Source organism: Acomys minous, assembly GCF_964271855.1.
Source record: "Acomys minous genome assembly, chromosome: 8".
NCBI lineage: Eukaryota > Metazoa > Chordata > Mammalia > Rodentia > Muridae > Acomys > Acomys minous.
In genome coordinates this window covers 101628673-101645564 of record NC_140489.1, presented here as the reverse complement: position 1 = coordinate 101645564, position 16892 = coordinate 101628673, and the positions used below count along the sequence as shown (strand labels likewise).

Here is a 16892-nt window from a genome sequence, read left to right as displayed (position 1 = left end):
TGACCAGACACACATACTGACAAGCACTCATATACATAATTTGTTGTTGTTGTTTGTTTTTATTTCTAAAGATTTATTCTATTATTTATACACTATTCTTCCCACAATGTGTGCCTGCACACTGCAAGTTACCATGTGGTGGCTGGGAATTGAACTCAGGACCTTTGGAAGAACAGACAGTGCTCTTAACTTCTAAGCCATCTCTCCAGCCCTGTTTGTTTTTCAAGACAAGGTTTCTCCAGCTGTCCTGAACTTGCTTTGTATATCAAGCTGGCCTCAAACTCACACAGATCCTCCTGCTTCCGCCTCCCAGTGTTGGGATTACAGGTGTATGCCACCAAGCCTGGCTATAACTTTTGTTTTGTTTTGTTTTTGAGGCAGGGTTTCTCTGTGTAGCCTTGGTTATCCTGAACTCACTTTGTAGACCAGGCTAGCCTCCAACTCACAGAGATCCACCTGCCTCTGCCTCCCTGAGTGCTGGGATTATAGGCATGCGTCACCGTACCTGGCTCATAAAATGTTTTTTAAAAATGAAATAAAACAAAGGTTTCATACAGCCTAGGCTAGCTTCAAACAGGCTATGTCTCTGAGGGTGGCCTTGAACTCCTGATCCTCCTGCTTCTGTACTCCAAGTCCTGGGATAGCAGGCGTGTGCCAAAGAGCTAGGCTTCGTTTTTAGACTTTTCACAGTCACATGTAAGTTATGCATTTATCCACATATTCACACACAGAGCCAGATTCAAGATCGTGTTTTATCATGCTGCCCAGAAGGTTCTACAACTCACTTCTCCCCTGACAAGTACAGTGGCATCTCTCCACACCCATGCATATGGCTCTGCCTCCTGCTTAGCGGATGCTCTGTGACTCACGCCAACCGTGGGTACTGAGCTGATCTGCTTCCTGCTGAAGTGAGCCCCATCTCTTCCAGTTCCCTATAGCTAGGCATATCTGTAGGGAAAGTCCCAGGAGGATTGGCTGGGCTAAGTATAGAGAGCAATGCCAAACTCCCTTCAAAAAGGTGGCAGCGAGCACCAGCACACAGCCTCCACTTCAGGTCTGCGATGGGAACTGTGAGACCACTGCTACCTGGGAGGGAACCCAGAGGGGTGGGCAAACAGGGACCAAGGCCTTGGAAGAGAACAGCAAACCTGTGCCGCCTCCTGAGGAGCCCGGCAGCTGTGGCCTCCCAGGCCTCCCAGTCTACGCTTCAGGCAGTTCATCTGAGAAGGAGAAAATGGTGAGAGGCTGCAGTGCTGCATGTCTCAGCAGCTGTGGGGTCCAGGAGGCTGCAGCGTGAAGAGGAAGTTCCTGCTGGGGGTTGGGGGAGGGGAGGCTTCCATAGGCTTTGCCAGACTGTTGGGCAAGAGGAGCAAACAGACCACCCACTTACTTTCAGCAACCCCTGCCCCCCCCCACCCCCCACCCCCGCCACCATCCCCGATGCCACATGTCTGATCCACCTCAGGACTGAAACTGCACCTTGCACCTTTCTTGTCTCAGTCTGTCACTCTGCAAGGCTGAGGCGAGTCATGCATGAGAGAAGGGCCTAGTCACACAGTCTCACAATCACACTGCACGGGCGGCTCCCCCACCAGCCCAGCCAGGAGGACCCCTCTGCAGTAGCATCAGATACACCCAGAAATGGGAGCCAGAACACAGGTGGGTGAGGGGACGGGAATCTACCACACAGCGCTAAGCCTAGGAGCAGCCCAGTGGCTGAAAGGTCCACCTCTTCTCCTTGGCCCACCCCACCCTCCCCACCCCCTTCTGGTGCTGAGAATTAAACCCAGAGCCTTCCTAGAGGGCATTACTCAAATCCTATCTACGAGCTCTATCCCCAGCCCCGCCATCGAGCTCTCTTCCTAACCACCCAGACCCTCGACTGCTTGGACTCTGGTTCCTATATTGTTTTGTTTTGAGATTGGTTCTCGCATAGTCCGGGCTAGCCTCACCTAGTCTGGGTTAGCCTCAAACTCCTGATCCTCACCTCCCTACCACTTGCCTTTCTGAGTGCTGGGATTACAAGTGCGCACTACCACACCCCATTTATAATAATGCTGGGGGTGGGACCGTGGGCTTTGTGCACGCCAGGCAAGCGCTCTCTCTGCGCACTGAGCTTCAGCCCGCTACTCCATTTCCTTTTCTGGTTCTGATAAGTGATGAGTCAGCCACTGACCTGAGGTTCAAGTGAACTCATGACTCCTAACACTTCTCCTTGTCCCCCAGAACCCTGGGCTGAGCATGGCCCCTCCCTAGGGCTCTTGGGACCTGGGTAACTGGGCAGAGTAAATCACCCACAGGAGCTACCCTGAGGAAGGAATCAGGTCTGCAGCCAATGCACTGAGGTAGCTTTCCAGTTTCTGGGGAGGAGCTGGGGGGCTCACAAAAAGGGGCATTTTGAGCAGCCAGACCTGCACGGCTACACTGTGCTCCTCCTCGGCCTTGGCCCTATCAGCTCCTGGACTCTTGGAACACAGGGGTCTGGTTTGAGCCAGTTGGATATATCACAGAGTAGGACCCCAACAGCACTCCATGAATATTCTCAACAGCTTCGTTAACGACAATGACTAGGTTAAAAGTGCACACACCCTGTGCATAAGCCCAGAGGGAGCTCTGGCCCCACTGGCATGTCGGACGAAAGCGTCTCACTAGCTGTTTCTGTTTACTTTACTTTTGACAGTGCCTCTGAGGAAGACAGCACAGCCCTGCGACAGATAATCCACGGGTCACTGCTGGCCATCTTAGGAGGTGCTAAGCACAGCTGCAGGAGACAGCACCAGAGAGGCCACAGCAGCCGCCAGCACCCTTCTCCTCTGCAGAACTGGGGGGTACGAGGAACAACACTCTGAAGATTGTGACCCTAAGATCCCAGATTTCAGTCAAACTTGGTCCCTTTGCCACTGTCTGCCACCCCACCCACCATTGCCTCATTCTGGCAGATGTGGGCAGGTGCTGGGCTCAACCTCGCCCTGAGGGCCAGCGCAGGCCACTGTGGCCTTCACCTCTAGGAGTTCTCAGTTTGCTGACCTTTGTCCCCCTGCCAGGAAAGACCTCATCTCCGTCTCCAGACAACTTTCCCCTGCTTCCCGCTGCCCAGCGCCTCCTCAGCATCTGCTTCGTGCAACCCATTCTGATCAGAGTCCATGGTGGCTCCTGGCCAGGGAAACACCACTGCTCCCCCTCGGGACACTTGGCAAGGCAGTTGGAGATCAGTTTGGGGTCACATGTCACATGCTGGCAGCTAGTGGATACAGGTCAAGGATGCTATTGCACGCCCTACTGTCTACCACATCTGGCCTTAAGGAATTTTTTTAAAGCAACAACAACAACAAATCTGTGGGAGCTGGCTGTGGTGATCCAGACCTGGTCCCAGTACTTGGGAGACTGACATAGAGGATTGCTACAAGTTCAAGGCCAAGTCCTGGCTATGTAGGGAGACCCTGTCTCAAAAAATAAACAAAAGAATCCCCCAGATCTAGGACAAAGCATATACAGAATCTGTCGTTTTAACCATTTTGAAGTATAACACCAACTACATTCACGTTCTGTGACCACCATCACCCCACAAAGAAGTCCTCCACCGCTGAAACAGTTATTCTACATCCCTGTCTTCCCAGGAACAACAGGCGAATCCTCAGCCTATGCCCGGCTCCCACAGCCCTCACCACACAGATGGCAGAGGTGCAGTCCACGGTGGCCTCCCCTCCCCCACCCCACGGCCGGCCACACTGCTCACAGAGACCCCACACTCTCACTCTACCATTCTCCATGCTGGACTCGTGGCTTGTTTACTGTATGCCGCCCTCTGGGCTGTGGGCTCCGCCTTATTTATCTATTCCTTTCTCCACCCCAGCTCCCTCCCTAGCACCCAGCAAAGGACCTGGCATCCATTCTCTTATAAAACCAATAAACTTAATTATCCTGAGGCAACATGTGCAGTCCTAGCTCGTCTGAGGAAGATGGCTCCAAGGCCGGCCTCGGCTCACACGCATCCTCATACTCCTCAGCAAAGCTCCCAGATGACCAAGTGCAGGAGAGACATCTGAGGGACGGCTGCCTCCCTGGCTCAGTCTCCCTCACAGGAAAGGAAGCATGAAAAGAAGGGCAGCCTCCAGCTCGAGGAGGGGGGGACGACCAGGGGTCAATCAAGGAGCCTTCTGCAACTAGACTCTGACCACTTTGAAGCCCCCAGACCCCCACCCCTTACTCTTCAGCTAACTCTGCTGAGTGTAACCGTGACCCATCCTGCCCCAGGTGAGGCCATGCCTCTCAAAGCAAAGACAAGTGTCACAATCCCCTTGGGGGACATTGTTAGAATTCTTTGTTATAACTATGTTTAACATAAAAGCCCCCAAGCCAGGTTTATAAGAGAAGAGGCAAAAGATATTGGAGCAATGGAGTCTGAGCACTGAGGTGCTCGCCTGGTGGAGAGGGAGAGACGAGGCAGCACCCTTCCTTTTCCACACTAGCCACTTCCGCCGGGAGGCCACCGAGACCTCCTTCTGCTCTCTTAGGGCCTGCTGTTGTGCCTTCACGTCTTCAGCAGTGCCCAGCCATCCAGGAACCCTGGTCAGTCATGGGCCCAGACAAAGGTTCACCTCAGCTACACAGAAGAGTCACTGGCCAACTGCCTAGGCAGTGGCTGAGCCACCCTGATGCAAGGAGCGAAGGAAACCAAAGCGCGCCAACTTAGGGCCTTTCCTAACTCCCTACACTGTCCTGCAAGCCCACTGAAGGCAGACCAAGCCTGGGGTCTTCCAGGTTGACTCTGGTTTCAGGAATCCATCGAATAGGTAAGAAGGCAGCCCTGCCCAGGGAAGAGCTGGCACTGGGCCATAACAGCCACCCTCAGGACTTTCTGCAGCCCTTTCCTGATCTGCAATCAGAAAGCCCATCCCATGCTCTTCCATAAGAGGTTCCCAAGGCTCCCCTGGCTCAGCCTTCCTGGAATAAATGGAGCCCCATGCCACATCGCCAGGCCCCCCACTCCTCCAGGAGCCGTCTATCCAGGAGAGCAGCTGAAGGAGGCAGCAGTGTGGCCAAGTCCCCCAGGCTCTCCTCATCAGCTCAGCCTGGCTCTGCCGCTTCCCCAGAGATCTTTCCTGGTGTGGACTCGGCTAAGTAATAACTACCAGGCTATCGCAGCCATGGCAAAGAGGTGTGAGGACAGGCATCTCCAGTGAGAGGCCAGCCCAGTGACAAACCACTCCAGCAGGGATACCTGTTCACCTGCAGGAGGGCCTAGCCGGGCTCTTTGAAGTCAACTGCAGAGGGATTTGGGGTGGGGCTGGAGATATGGCAAAGTGGTTAGAACACTTGTTTCTCTTTCAGAAGACCTGGATTCGGTTCCCAAGACCCACATGGTGGCTCGCAACCACCCATATAACTCCAGTCCCAGGGGAACCAAAGCTCTTTTGTGGCATCTCCGGACACTAGGCACATATGTGGCACACAGACATATATGCAGGCAAAACACTCACATACATAAAGTGAAATAAAAAAAACAAAATGTAAAAGGGCTTCAGAGGAAATTGAAAGATCCTTTGAAGGAATCATTGTATGTAGGGCAGCCATGTTTTGAAGGAAATTTCCTTTTAAAAAACACTTCTGAGGCTGGAGAGATGGCTCAGAGGTTAAGAGCCCTGGCGGTTCTTCCAAAGGTCCTAGGTTCAATTCCTAGCAACCACTAATAGTGGCTCACAACCATCTATAATGAGATCTGGTGCCCAAGTCTGGCATGCAGGCACACATGCAGGCAGAACAACTGTATACATAATAAATAAATCTTAAATTTAAAAAAACACACTTCTGTGGGATGGAAAGATGACTGAGCAGTTAAGAGCACTAACTGTTCTTCCACAGGAGCCAGGTTCAATTCCCAGGGCTCACAAGGTGGTTCGCAAGCATCTTAACCCTAGACCAAGGGAATCTGATACTCTTTCCTGGTATATACAGGCACCAGTAACTCATGTGTTACATATATACATGCAGGCAAAGCACCCAGACACATAAAATAAATCACATTGAAAAATAAAAGCATCCACTGGGCATGGTGATGCATGCCTTTCATCCCAGGACTCAGAGAGGCAGAGGCAGGCAGATCTCTGTGAGTTCAATGCCAGCTTGGTCTACAAAGCGAGTTCAGGACAGCCAAGACTACACAGAGAAACTCTGTCTCAAAAAAACAAAACAAAAAACAAACAAAAAAGGAAATTAAAAAAAAAAAAAAAGCAAACAAGCAAGTGGTGTCTCAGGTGCCCCCTTTAGGCTCAGTGCTGTGCCATCCTATCCCACATAGTGTGACTCCTGAGCCTTTGTCACTCTCTGGAGAGCCATAGTCTGCTTAATGTGTCCAGCTAGCATCATCGCCTGACTGTGCTCACTCACTTGCCCTTCCCAGGATTCCCAGCTTGCTGATGGCGGAAAGAGCTGCCATGTGTTGCATCTGTTGCTTTTCTTGCTGGAAAAACACCTGACAAAAGCAGCTCAGGAAGGCAAGGCTCATTCCAGGGTGCCATCCGCATGGCTTCAGGAGCTGAAGGCAGCTGGCCACCCTGCATCCCAGCCAGGGAGCAGAGAGGGATGCTGGTGCTCTGCTGGCTTTCTCCTCCTCATCCCGTTCAGGATCCCAGCCCTCGTAGTGGTGCCTCCCGCACTCTGGTTGGGTCTTCCGACTTTAGCAAACCCAAACCAGCATCTCCCTCACAGAGGTCTGTCTCTGAGGTGATTCTCCCTGCCCTCAGGTTGGTAGCCGGTGTTAACCGTCACAGGCTCACACCGCTGCTCCAGGTGACGGTGAGGAGCACATACATGTACTGACCAGTGCTGCATGGCAGGAAAGGGGCTGGTATGACTGGACCGACCAGTGCACGTGAGGTGCCTGTTGGAAGGGGCCCTAAAATGTGTGACCCTGGTGAGGAGTCAACATGGGGCACAAATGGAGGTGGATTTTTTTTTTTTAATTCATTGGGATAGTTTCACAATAAGGCTAGCTGCCCTCCACCTCTGGTTGCACCCCACCCAGTGTCAGCGTGGAAGCCAGCATGTTTGACAGGGGCTTTGCCACTGAGACAGGACCAGCTGGCTACAGTTATAACCCCTATGACTCTATCCCAGAAGTCCTGGTCTCTGACAGCAGCCGACACTGCCCCTGTTGAGCTGTCACTGGGAGCGGTGGTGGCATCTCCTTCCACGCCTTCATCTGATCAACGAACCACGCTCTGTTTTTCTACACCCTCAGCAGGTTGCAGACTTCTTGCTCCACGGTCTCTCTCTTCCCACGTCTCAAGGCCTACAGAGTGGAGCTTGAGGCAGGGGGAGGACTGCCAGCTGGGGACCAGTCCGCCTCAAAACAACGAAGCTGGGCAAAGAAGCACCCGCATTTATTTATTTACTTAAATTTGAGACAGGGTTTCTCTGTGTAGCCCTGGCTGTCCTGGGCTCACTTTGTAGACCAGGCTGGCCTCAAACTGACAGACATCCACCTGCCTCTACTTTCCCATGTGCTGGGATTACAGGAGTGTGCCACTGCACTCAGCTCCTGCCCTCTTTAAAGGGCCAGGCAAGCCCCACACTTCCCAGCAGGTTTTCCCTGGCTTCCATGACCCTCAAGGTCCACACCATTGACCAAGCCCCTCTGGACTGGACTCCCTCAGAATCTGCTTGCACGCTCCAGAGGGCAAATCTTCAGGAAGAGTTAAAGGCCTGGAACTCTGCATACCCCTTACAGCTCTATCTCCCTCAGGCCTTCTGGAAGACAGCTGCAGAGGTGTGACCAGGACCAGCAGCCCAGGACTAAGAGAACTTAAAGTCAAGGGGGGATCAGCCACCAAGTGTCCATTTAAAGAGCTGGCAAAACACAGATCTGGTCTGGAAACAAGCAGGGGATTTGGTTCTGGTTGAAGACGACTCAAATGGAAAGTAACGCACACTGCAAAGCCCTGGGAGCTGTGAAACTGCCCAGCTAGCTGAGGCTCAGCCCAGCGGGCCCCCTGGTTTCCCCTGGAGTCTGCTCTGCTGCCCTGCAGTGCTGCCCTCTGGAACCCACTCCCTCCCCGCTGTGCAGGAGGCTGCAGTGGGGTAAGAAGCCCAGCCTAGCTCAGCTGAGTTCAGCGCCAGCTCCCACCCACTCCTCCTCCCGCCCTTGCTGGGTTATTCTTAGCAAGAGTGACCTCAGAATGCTCCCTCCAAGCAAAAATAACCCTGGAGGAAGTCAGTGGGTATGAGTCCCCATCAATATGCAGGCAGCTAGCAAACATTGTAGAACCTTAGGGGACCAGTCACCGCCCCTCGCCCTCCCCAACTCCCCGAACCCCAGGGTCAGGTGGGCCAAGACAGAACTTGTCCCTCTGATGACCCAGCTGGAACCACCCACAAAGAACTGTCTCCAGAGCTGTCTGGGCTTGTGACCAGGCAGGAGCCAGCCTTGCATAGCCCCACTGGTCACACGGCAATGTCCTCAGGAGCAGGTGGACAGAGAGATGGCCCTTTCTTTCCACCGGGACACACACACAGGCCTGATTACACATGCTGGTCTCCTCCTCCCCAGCATGGGCCCTGGCCAGCGCACAAGCCCTGGCCCAGGTGTCAGCTCCCTTCCTAAGCCCCTCCTAGCCCAGCAGCTGGCTTCCTGTTTCCTCTTGCTGGCACTATCTTGGCTTTCACCAATGCAATGCAATGCTGCTCATCTCCCAGTCTTTGGACCACCCCAGCCTTCCCAATTATACCTGGATTCCTGGGATTTGTATCAAATTCCTCCCTCGGTTATATTTTCTTTTTATTTTTTATTTCTGAGACAGGGTCTCATGCAGCCAAGGCTAGCCTTGAATTTGATACTAACTAAGGATGGCCTTGAACTTCTGATCCTCCATATCCCAAACATTCCAGGCGCGTTTCTGCAGTGCTGAGAATCAAAACCAGTGCCTTGTGCACGCACGGCAAGCAAGCTACCAACTGAACTACGCCCCCAGATCTCAGCTTTCTTTGTGTGTTTTTTGGAACAGTTTGCATGTTTTCAAACAGCCCTGCATTTATATATTAACTTAAAAAAAAAATAGAGCCTTTGTGGACCCAGGCTCCCAGGGAGAACGAAAGCACGGGGCTTAAGCTCAGGGCTTCACAGTAGGGGGTGGGAGTGTGTGTGTGTGTGTGTGTGTGTGTGTGTGTGTGTGTGTGTGTGTGCACGTGTGCATGCGTGCTCACACCATGGCACTCTTGTGAAGGGTGGAGGACAACTCTTAGCAGCTGATTCTCTCCACCCTCCATGGATTCTTCAAGTTTTTACGTACTAAGTCATCTCGCCAGCCTGAGGTTGGCCTTTAAACTGGTCTTTGTAGGCAACAAAGTGCTGCCCTATTGGCCTTTTATTCTTGGTTTTAGTCCTCAATAGTGGGGTAATGAAACTGCTCCACTTGGCACAGCTATGCAAAAGAGCTATGATACCAAGAGTCAAAATAATGGAATCAACGGGCAGGATGATTGTGGGAAGCCCAAGGACAGCCAGGGCTACACAGTGAGACTCCCTCAAAAGACAACCAGCCAACCACTCACACCTGAAAGCAGCAAGGAAAGCTAGATGTGGTGGGCGTGCCTGCCTGCCACCACAGCACCTGAGGGAGGGAGGGAGGGAGGTCCTGCCTGCCACCACAGCACCTGAGGGAGGGAGGGAGGGAGGTCCTGCCTGCCACCACAGCACCTGAGGGAGGGAGGGAGGTCCTGCCTGCCATCACAGCACCTGAGGGAGGCAGGGAGGTCCTGCCTGCCACCACAGCACCTGAGGGAGGGAGGGAGGGAGGGAGGGAGGGAGGTCCTGTCTGCCACCACAGCACCTGAGGGAGGCAGGGAGGTCCTGCCTGCCACCACAGCACCTGAGGGAGGGAGGGAGGGAGGGAGGGAGGGAGGTCCTGCCTGCCATCACAGCACCTGAGGGAGGCAGGGAGGTCCTGCCTGCCACCACAGCACCTGAGGGAGGGAGGGAGGGAGGGAGGGAGGGAGGTCCTGTCTGCCACCACAGCACCTGAGGGAGGGAGGGAGGGAGGTCCTGCCTGCTATCACAGCACCTGAGGGAGGGAGGAGGAGGCAGCACAACCAGTAGATTAAGGTCCACCTCGGATGCCTTGCAAGTTCCCTACCTCCACAACCAAAGAAACCATGAACCACCCCCACCCGACCCACTGACCCGACCCCACCCCACCTGACCTCACCCCACCCCACCCACCCCAAACCAAACTCAACCAGTGAAGGGACAAACTCTACTTATCCAGGGTTAAAGGCAAATCTAAGATTTGGATTGTGGATCCCAGGGGTGGGAGAAGAGGGATTGGGGGACAGGGGAGCTGTGATGGGCCTGGATTTTAAGCTCACTATTTGCTAAGAAATCATATCATTGTAAAAACAAAAACAGGCACCTGGATGTAGTAATAATATTACTTGATTAAAGAAGGGGCAGGAGGAGAGGAGAGTTTCCAGGGCTGGGGGTGTGGCTCAGGGGCTGGGGGTGTGACTCAGAGGCTGGGGGTGTGGCTCAGGGGCTGGGGGTGTGGCTCAGGGGCTGGGGGTGTGACTCAGAGGCTGGGGGTGTGACTCAGGGGCTGGGGGTGTGACTCAGAGGCTGGGGGTGTGGCTCAGGGGCTGGGGGTGTGGCTCAGGGGCTGGGGGTGTGGCTCAGGGGCTGGGGGTGTGGCTCATGGGCTGAGCACTTGGCTCAAGATGTGTAAACTAGGTCTAAGTACCACTAAGTGAGTATGTAAATAAGTAAATAAATCAGACCACTGCCATCCAAACGTGTGGCTTACAGCTCATCTGGTTTCTTCCTTCCTTCCTTCCTTCCTTCCTTCCTTTCCTTCTTTCCTTCTTTCTTTCTTTCTTTCTTGGTTTTTTGAGACAGAGTTTCTCTGTACTCATTTTGTAGACCAGGCTGTCCTCGAACTCACAGTGATCCACCTGCCTCTGCCTCCCCAGTGCTGGGATTAAAGGCGTGCGCCACCACGCCCAGCTCATCGTCTGGTTTCTCAGTACTCACCAGAACTGATTTTACAAGCAGGTCAAGACGGGACTTACCTAGAGGGGCCAAAGTGGACTTTGTTTTTTTATTATTTTCTTTTACTTGTGTGTGTGTGTGCCTTTGTGTGTATGCCTATGTGTGTATGTCTGTGTGTCACTGTATGTATGTATCTGTGTGTGGGTGCCTGTGTGAGTGTGTATGTGTGTCTATGTGTTATTATCAGGGGAATGCACACACCACAGCTTGGGCGTGGAAATTATTGGACAACTTTGTGGAGTCAGTCCTCTTCTTTCACTTTTTCACAGATTCTGGGGTCTGAATTTGGGCTGCCAAGTATGTGCAGTGGGTGCGAGTACCTTTGCCTGCTGAACTACCTCCCTGGCCCTGGGCTTCAGGCTTGATGGGGTGTGGCCCCAAGAGAGAAGGCAAGTAGAGCTATGAAACAGCACAAATGGGGAAAATGGACCTGGAATATTTTGGTGGGGGCAGGGGGCCAGCAAGAATATGAGGTTCTTCCGTCCAAGATGGCTAAGTGTTGGGAACTAGTGTGGAGGGGTTGGGAAATAAGATGGCAACGAGCTGGAAAGTTAGGTACAGCTTGTCTTATAAGAAATGGAGTGTGAGGGCACACTCTGATCCCAGCAGAGCCAGGAGCGTCTCTGTGAGTCCGAGGCCAGCCTGGTCTACAAAGGAAGTTCCAGGACAGCCAGGCCTGTTGAACAAAGAAACCCTGTCTTTTTTTTTTTTTTTAAGATTTATTTATCATTATTTATTCATTATGTATACAGTGCTCTGCCTGCATATACACCTGCAGGTCAGAAGAGGGCATCAGATCACATTATAGATGGCTGTGAGCCACCATGTGGTTGCCGGGAATTGAACTCAGGACCTCTAGAAGAGTAGTCAGTGTTCTTAACCTTGGAGCCATCTCTCCAGCACCCAAGGAACCCTGTCTTAAAACATACTCCCTCCCCCCAGAAAAAGAAAGGAAGGAAGGAGTCCCAGGGATGGAGAGATGGCTCAACCATTAACAACATTTGCTACTCTTCCAGAAGACCCAGGTCCCAGATTCTGAGAACCCATGTGGCAGCTCACAGCTGGCTGTAACTACAGTTCCAAAGGATCCAAAGCCTTCCTCTGGCCTCTGTGGGCACCAGGCACGCTCACAGCACACAGACATACATGCAGGCAAAACACCCATGCACATAAAAATAAATAAAATAGAGATAAACAGAAAGTAATGGAATTCTGCTGGGCTCAGTGGCACACACCACGCACCTTTAAACCCAGCACTCCAGAAGGCCAGCCAGGGCTACACAGCGAGGCCCCTCGGTCCTGGTGCACACCACACACCTTTAACCCCAGCACTCCAGAAGGCCAGCCAGGGCTACACAGCGAGGCCCCTTGGCCCACGCTCAGATTCTAGATCCCCACCTTCCCTCCTCCCCTGCCCTCTACAGACCTGCCTGGGGGACACAGGACACTCTGGGCTGCTCCAGTGTTCCCAGGAAACCTAATCCCAGGGCCACAGCTGCAGCAGATCCTGCTGAGAAGGAGAAAAGGACACTAGGAAGAAAGGAGAAGGTCAGGGCACCTGCCCCACCGGGACCAGGAACTGGGGGGGGGGGGGATTGGGAGGGAGGGACAGAGGGTCGCCCGCAGTGTCAGGAGACCCCCCAGCAGCCCCCTAGTAAAGCTGTACTTTCTGAGCTGACTTTCTGTTCCCTACAACATATGTAAGGTGTACTTTAAAACATTTTTTTATGTATGAGTGTTTTGCCTGTTTGTATGTCTGTGTTCCACATTCCTGCCTGGTGCCCTTGGAGGTCAGAAAGACAGCGGCTGATTCCCTGGATCTAGAGTTCTATATGGTCGTGATCCACCACGTGGGTGATGGAAGTCAAAGCCCAGGTCCTCTGCAGGAGCAACAAGTGCTCCACACTGCTAAGCCAACTCTCTAGCTCCTTACAAAAAAAAAATTTTTTTTTTTGCCAGGAGTGGTGGCGCACACCTGTAACCCCAGCCCTCGGGAGGCAGAAGCAGAGGCAGGCGAAACGCTGAGTTTGAGGCCAGCCTGGTCTACAAAGCAAGTTCAGGACAGCAAGATAACACAGAGAAACCCTGTCTTGAAAAAACCAAAAAAATACCCAAAAAAAACAAACTCTGTCTCAAAAAAAATTTATTTAATTTTTTTGGACAGGATCTCAAATAGCCAAGGCTGGCCTCAAACTATTTGGTGAGGATACCCTTCAACTTACTATTATTATCATCATCATCATCATCATTATCATTATTGCTATTATTATTGGCTTTTCAAGACAGGGTTTCTCTATGTAGCTTTTGCTACCCTCTGTAACCAGGCTAGTCTTGAATACACATAGATCTCCCTGCTTCTGCCTCCCACAGGGTGGGACTGAAGGTGTGAGCTACCACCTCCAGGCTGACCTGGAACTTTTAATCCTCCTGCTTCCACACCCAAGTGAGATTACAGATGTGTGCCTCCTTGCTCAATATTATATAGTACTGGAATCAAGCCCAGGGATTTTAGGCTCGGGGGGCACACACCTGTAATCCCAGCACTTGGGGAGAGGAAGACAGATAGATCTGTGAGTTCTAGGCCAGCCTGCTCTACAGAGTGAATTCCAGGACAGCCAAAGCTACACAGAGACACTCTGTCTGGAAAAACCAAATCAAACATAAACAAAAATCAGGGACCATGCATGTTAGGCAAGTACCCTACCAACCAAGCCATACTCCAGACCACAAGGCCTCCTTCTAACGTTTATCGCAGGCCCCAGACTCCTCAGTCGGCTCCCGCTTTCCAACAGGCTCTTCTCAGTCCAGGAGGTGTCACCCTGGACACAGTCTGGACCACATCCACGTGATACTTTGCACAGTGTACACTGCCTCCCATAGGGGCTGGACCCCACCCCAAAGGCCCACACCCTGGTCTGTGGACACTGGCCGTTGAGTTGACATTATGCAAGTTTATTATCCAGCCAGCACTGCCCGTTTGGGCTCCCCTTCCCTGTTTGAAAGCACACCAGGAGGTATACAGGGCATGTATTGGTGGCAGCCCATTTTACCACGGATGAAGCAGTCAGAGGGGTAAGTGACCGCACAAGGTCACATAGCTGGGGCATGCCAGACACTGTCAGCATCGTGGTGCTCGACAGGGACAAGCCTAGCCGGTGCTCAGCACCGGACTGAATTCATCTCACTGTCAGGGCACGCTGAGGAGGAATGCATCCTGGTGGTGACTAGATCAAGCTCATTAAGGTGGTGACTTGTGAAGCTGGTATTTGAACCAGGTCTGCGGGACTCAACAGACAGTACTTTTCCTTCTGCACCGATGGGCGGGATCCACACACGGGCTGATCGCCTCCTGCCCAGTCCTCACTCTGCAAGCTATTTCCTTATACCCTCTGACGCCAGACTTTCACCCACTCTCGGCGCTGCGCCTTCCTTTTGATTCCAGACCGACAAATTGGAGTCAAGGGGTCACTGACTCTTTATTTGTTACAGGTGGTGGCTCTGGGTCCTCAGTAACTAGAGTGGAGAAATCCGCTCTGCAGAGTACAGGCTGAGGTGCCTCAGTCGGGCAAGGACATGCCTGCAGTCCAATGGAGCCAGCTGCCCCCTCTCACACGTTCACCCCCAAGGTGTTCTTAGGCAGGCAGATGCATGGGGGGGGGGGGGGAGCCTGCTTCCTGCCTCGAACCGGAAATTCTCCTGAACTCTCGGTTCATCCTTCCATTGTCAAGTTAATTTTTCATTACATGCCATGAAATATCCATGTGCTCTTTATTATTAAAGTGTCCTAAATGACTTAGCGGCTGGTTACCTAACTCCCGCCGCCCCTGCACACGAAGCAGGCTTGGCCGAAGCAGGCTTGGCCGTGGCACCAGTTAGCTCCCAGCAGGTTCCCAGAACCTCTGGCCTCTCTGGACCCATCTCCAGAACTGGATGTGTGAAAATCACTGCTCCCTGACCCACTGCCATGCAGGACTGAGTTACCAATCTGGAGCCCCTGCTCTGCACCCCCCCACCAGCCCCTCTCCCCCCACCAGCCCCCCTCCTGCTGCTCCAAGTTTACTGTTCTCTGCTGGAAGGGCTAAGAGAAAGGAACCAGCTGGCCTTGTGCTGGGAAATAATTATCCACCGAGGTTAGGCATGAGAAAGGCAGGCTTTTCCAGCCCACAGCTCCACCACACCCCCAGAGCTCAGCAGCGTGGCTCCCTGGAGCAGGAGCTTGTGGCCAGCTGTATCACCGCCACCCTGCAGCCTTTCAGCAGTGCCCAGGTCCTCTCTTGCAGAAGTTCTGCCTGCAAGAATCAGGCTCTGGCCTCAGGTCCTTTCCTGAAGTTCCTCTCGTGGGAGCAGAGGACCATGGCTAGAGGTAGCTCTGTGGCAGGGGCCTGTATGGCCAGACTCGGAGGCTCTTACTCAGTCCAGCTGGGGAGCCTGGCAGGCTTTCTTGGTTGCCCTTCCAGAGCGAAGCCAGGGTTCAGAGCCTGGTAGTAATGTCAGCTCCCACACCTACCAGACAAGTTCCCTGCCCTCTAGATCAAAGCTGGAGAAAACAGGGAAAGAAAGGTGTCAGGAGGTTCAAAGAACGGAGGATCTAGCAAAGCCCTGCAGACACACATCACTGCTGCCCTCGGCACAGGCACAGGCGCGGGGCACGGGAGAGAGGACACTCACCGGTGGGTGCTTGCGCTTCCGGCCAGGCCTCCCCACCTTCCGGGCCGTGGCGCTGGGCTCCTGGCGCTCCTCCTTGCCACGACTCTCCTCCTGTTCCTCTCCTTCCTGTGGGCACAGACACACCCTGTAAGGCAGAGCTGACCCAAGAGGCACTGTGTTCCAGGCTGTCTGGGCTGGCCTTGGCCTCCTCCAAAACAGTCACATTTCCAGGGCTGTGCCATGCTGTCCCCACCCCTCCTGTAAGGTGAAGCTGAGCCCCATCCCAACACATCCCCAGGGTGGGGTGCAGCTTCAGTGGCAGAAGATTTGCCTGGCATGCACAAGACCCTAGGTTCAATCCCAAGCGTGGACCAAATGAAAGAGTTGGCTAGCTTAAGTCCTAGAGGGACCTCAGGGACTTCCAGCAGGTGTTACCACTGATGACCCTCTGATGACTGTGCTGTGTGTGCTTTTTTTTTTTAAGATATGGTCTCACTATATAACCCTTGAACTTGCTACATAGACCAGGCCTCAAAAACAAACAACAAAAATAAATCTTGCCTCCTAGGTGCCAGGATTGAAGTGTTTGCCCCATGCCCAGCTTCTATTGTTGTTGTTGTTTTGAGATAGGGTTTCTCTGTGTAGCCTTGGCTGTCCTGGACTCACTTTGTAGATCAGCCTGCCTCTGCCTCCCAGAGTGCTGGGATTACAGGCATGTGCCATTGTGCCTTGCCCTAAACCTTATTTTTTGAGACAGGGTCTTCTCACTGAACTCCATGATTGAGTTAAATTGGATGGTAAGCACCAGGGCTCCTCCTGACCCTGCCTCCCCAACACTGGGGTTACACCACATCACCGACTTTTCCTGTGGGTCCTAGGGGTCTGACCTTGAACCGTCAAACTTGTGCAGCCAGCGCTTTACCCACTGAGCTATCTCCACGATCCTATATTTTCCTAATTATAAGATAATAATACAGCTAGGTGCCTTGGTGCACGCCTGTTAGCCCAGCACTAGGGAGGCAGAAGCAGGCAGATCTCTGAGTTTGAGGCCAGCTTTGTCTACAAAGTGAGTACAGGACAGCCAAGGCTACACAGAAAAACCCTGACTCAAAAAACAAAACCCAAATCAAATCAAAACAAAACAAAACAAACGAAAAGAAGGAGTAAACAAACAAACAAACAAAAGGTCATAGCACAAGGCACTGGT

General features: G+C 52.8%; 1 protein-coding gene across 3 annotated transcripts in view; it reads right to left on the bottom strand.

Annotated features, from left to right (window-relative positions):
- DNMT3A (DNA methyltransferase 3 alpha) overlaps nucleotides 1-16892 on the bottom strand; it is a 109507-nt gene that overhangs the window by 54099 nt on the left and 38516 nt on the right. For all 3 annotated transcript variants that reach the window (XM_084792594.1, XM_084792593.1, XM_084792595.1), the window contains exon 3: nucleotides 15707-15811. In XM_084792594.1, coding sequence (XP_084648720.1) covers nucleotides 15707-15811 — 105 coding nt within the window. The remainder of the gene's footprint in view (nucleotides 1-15706; nucleotides 15812-16892) is intronic.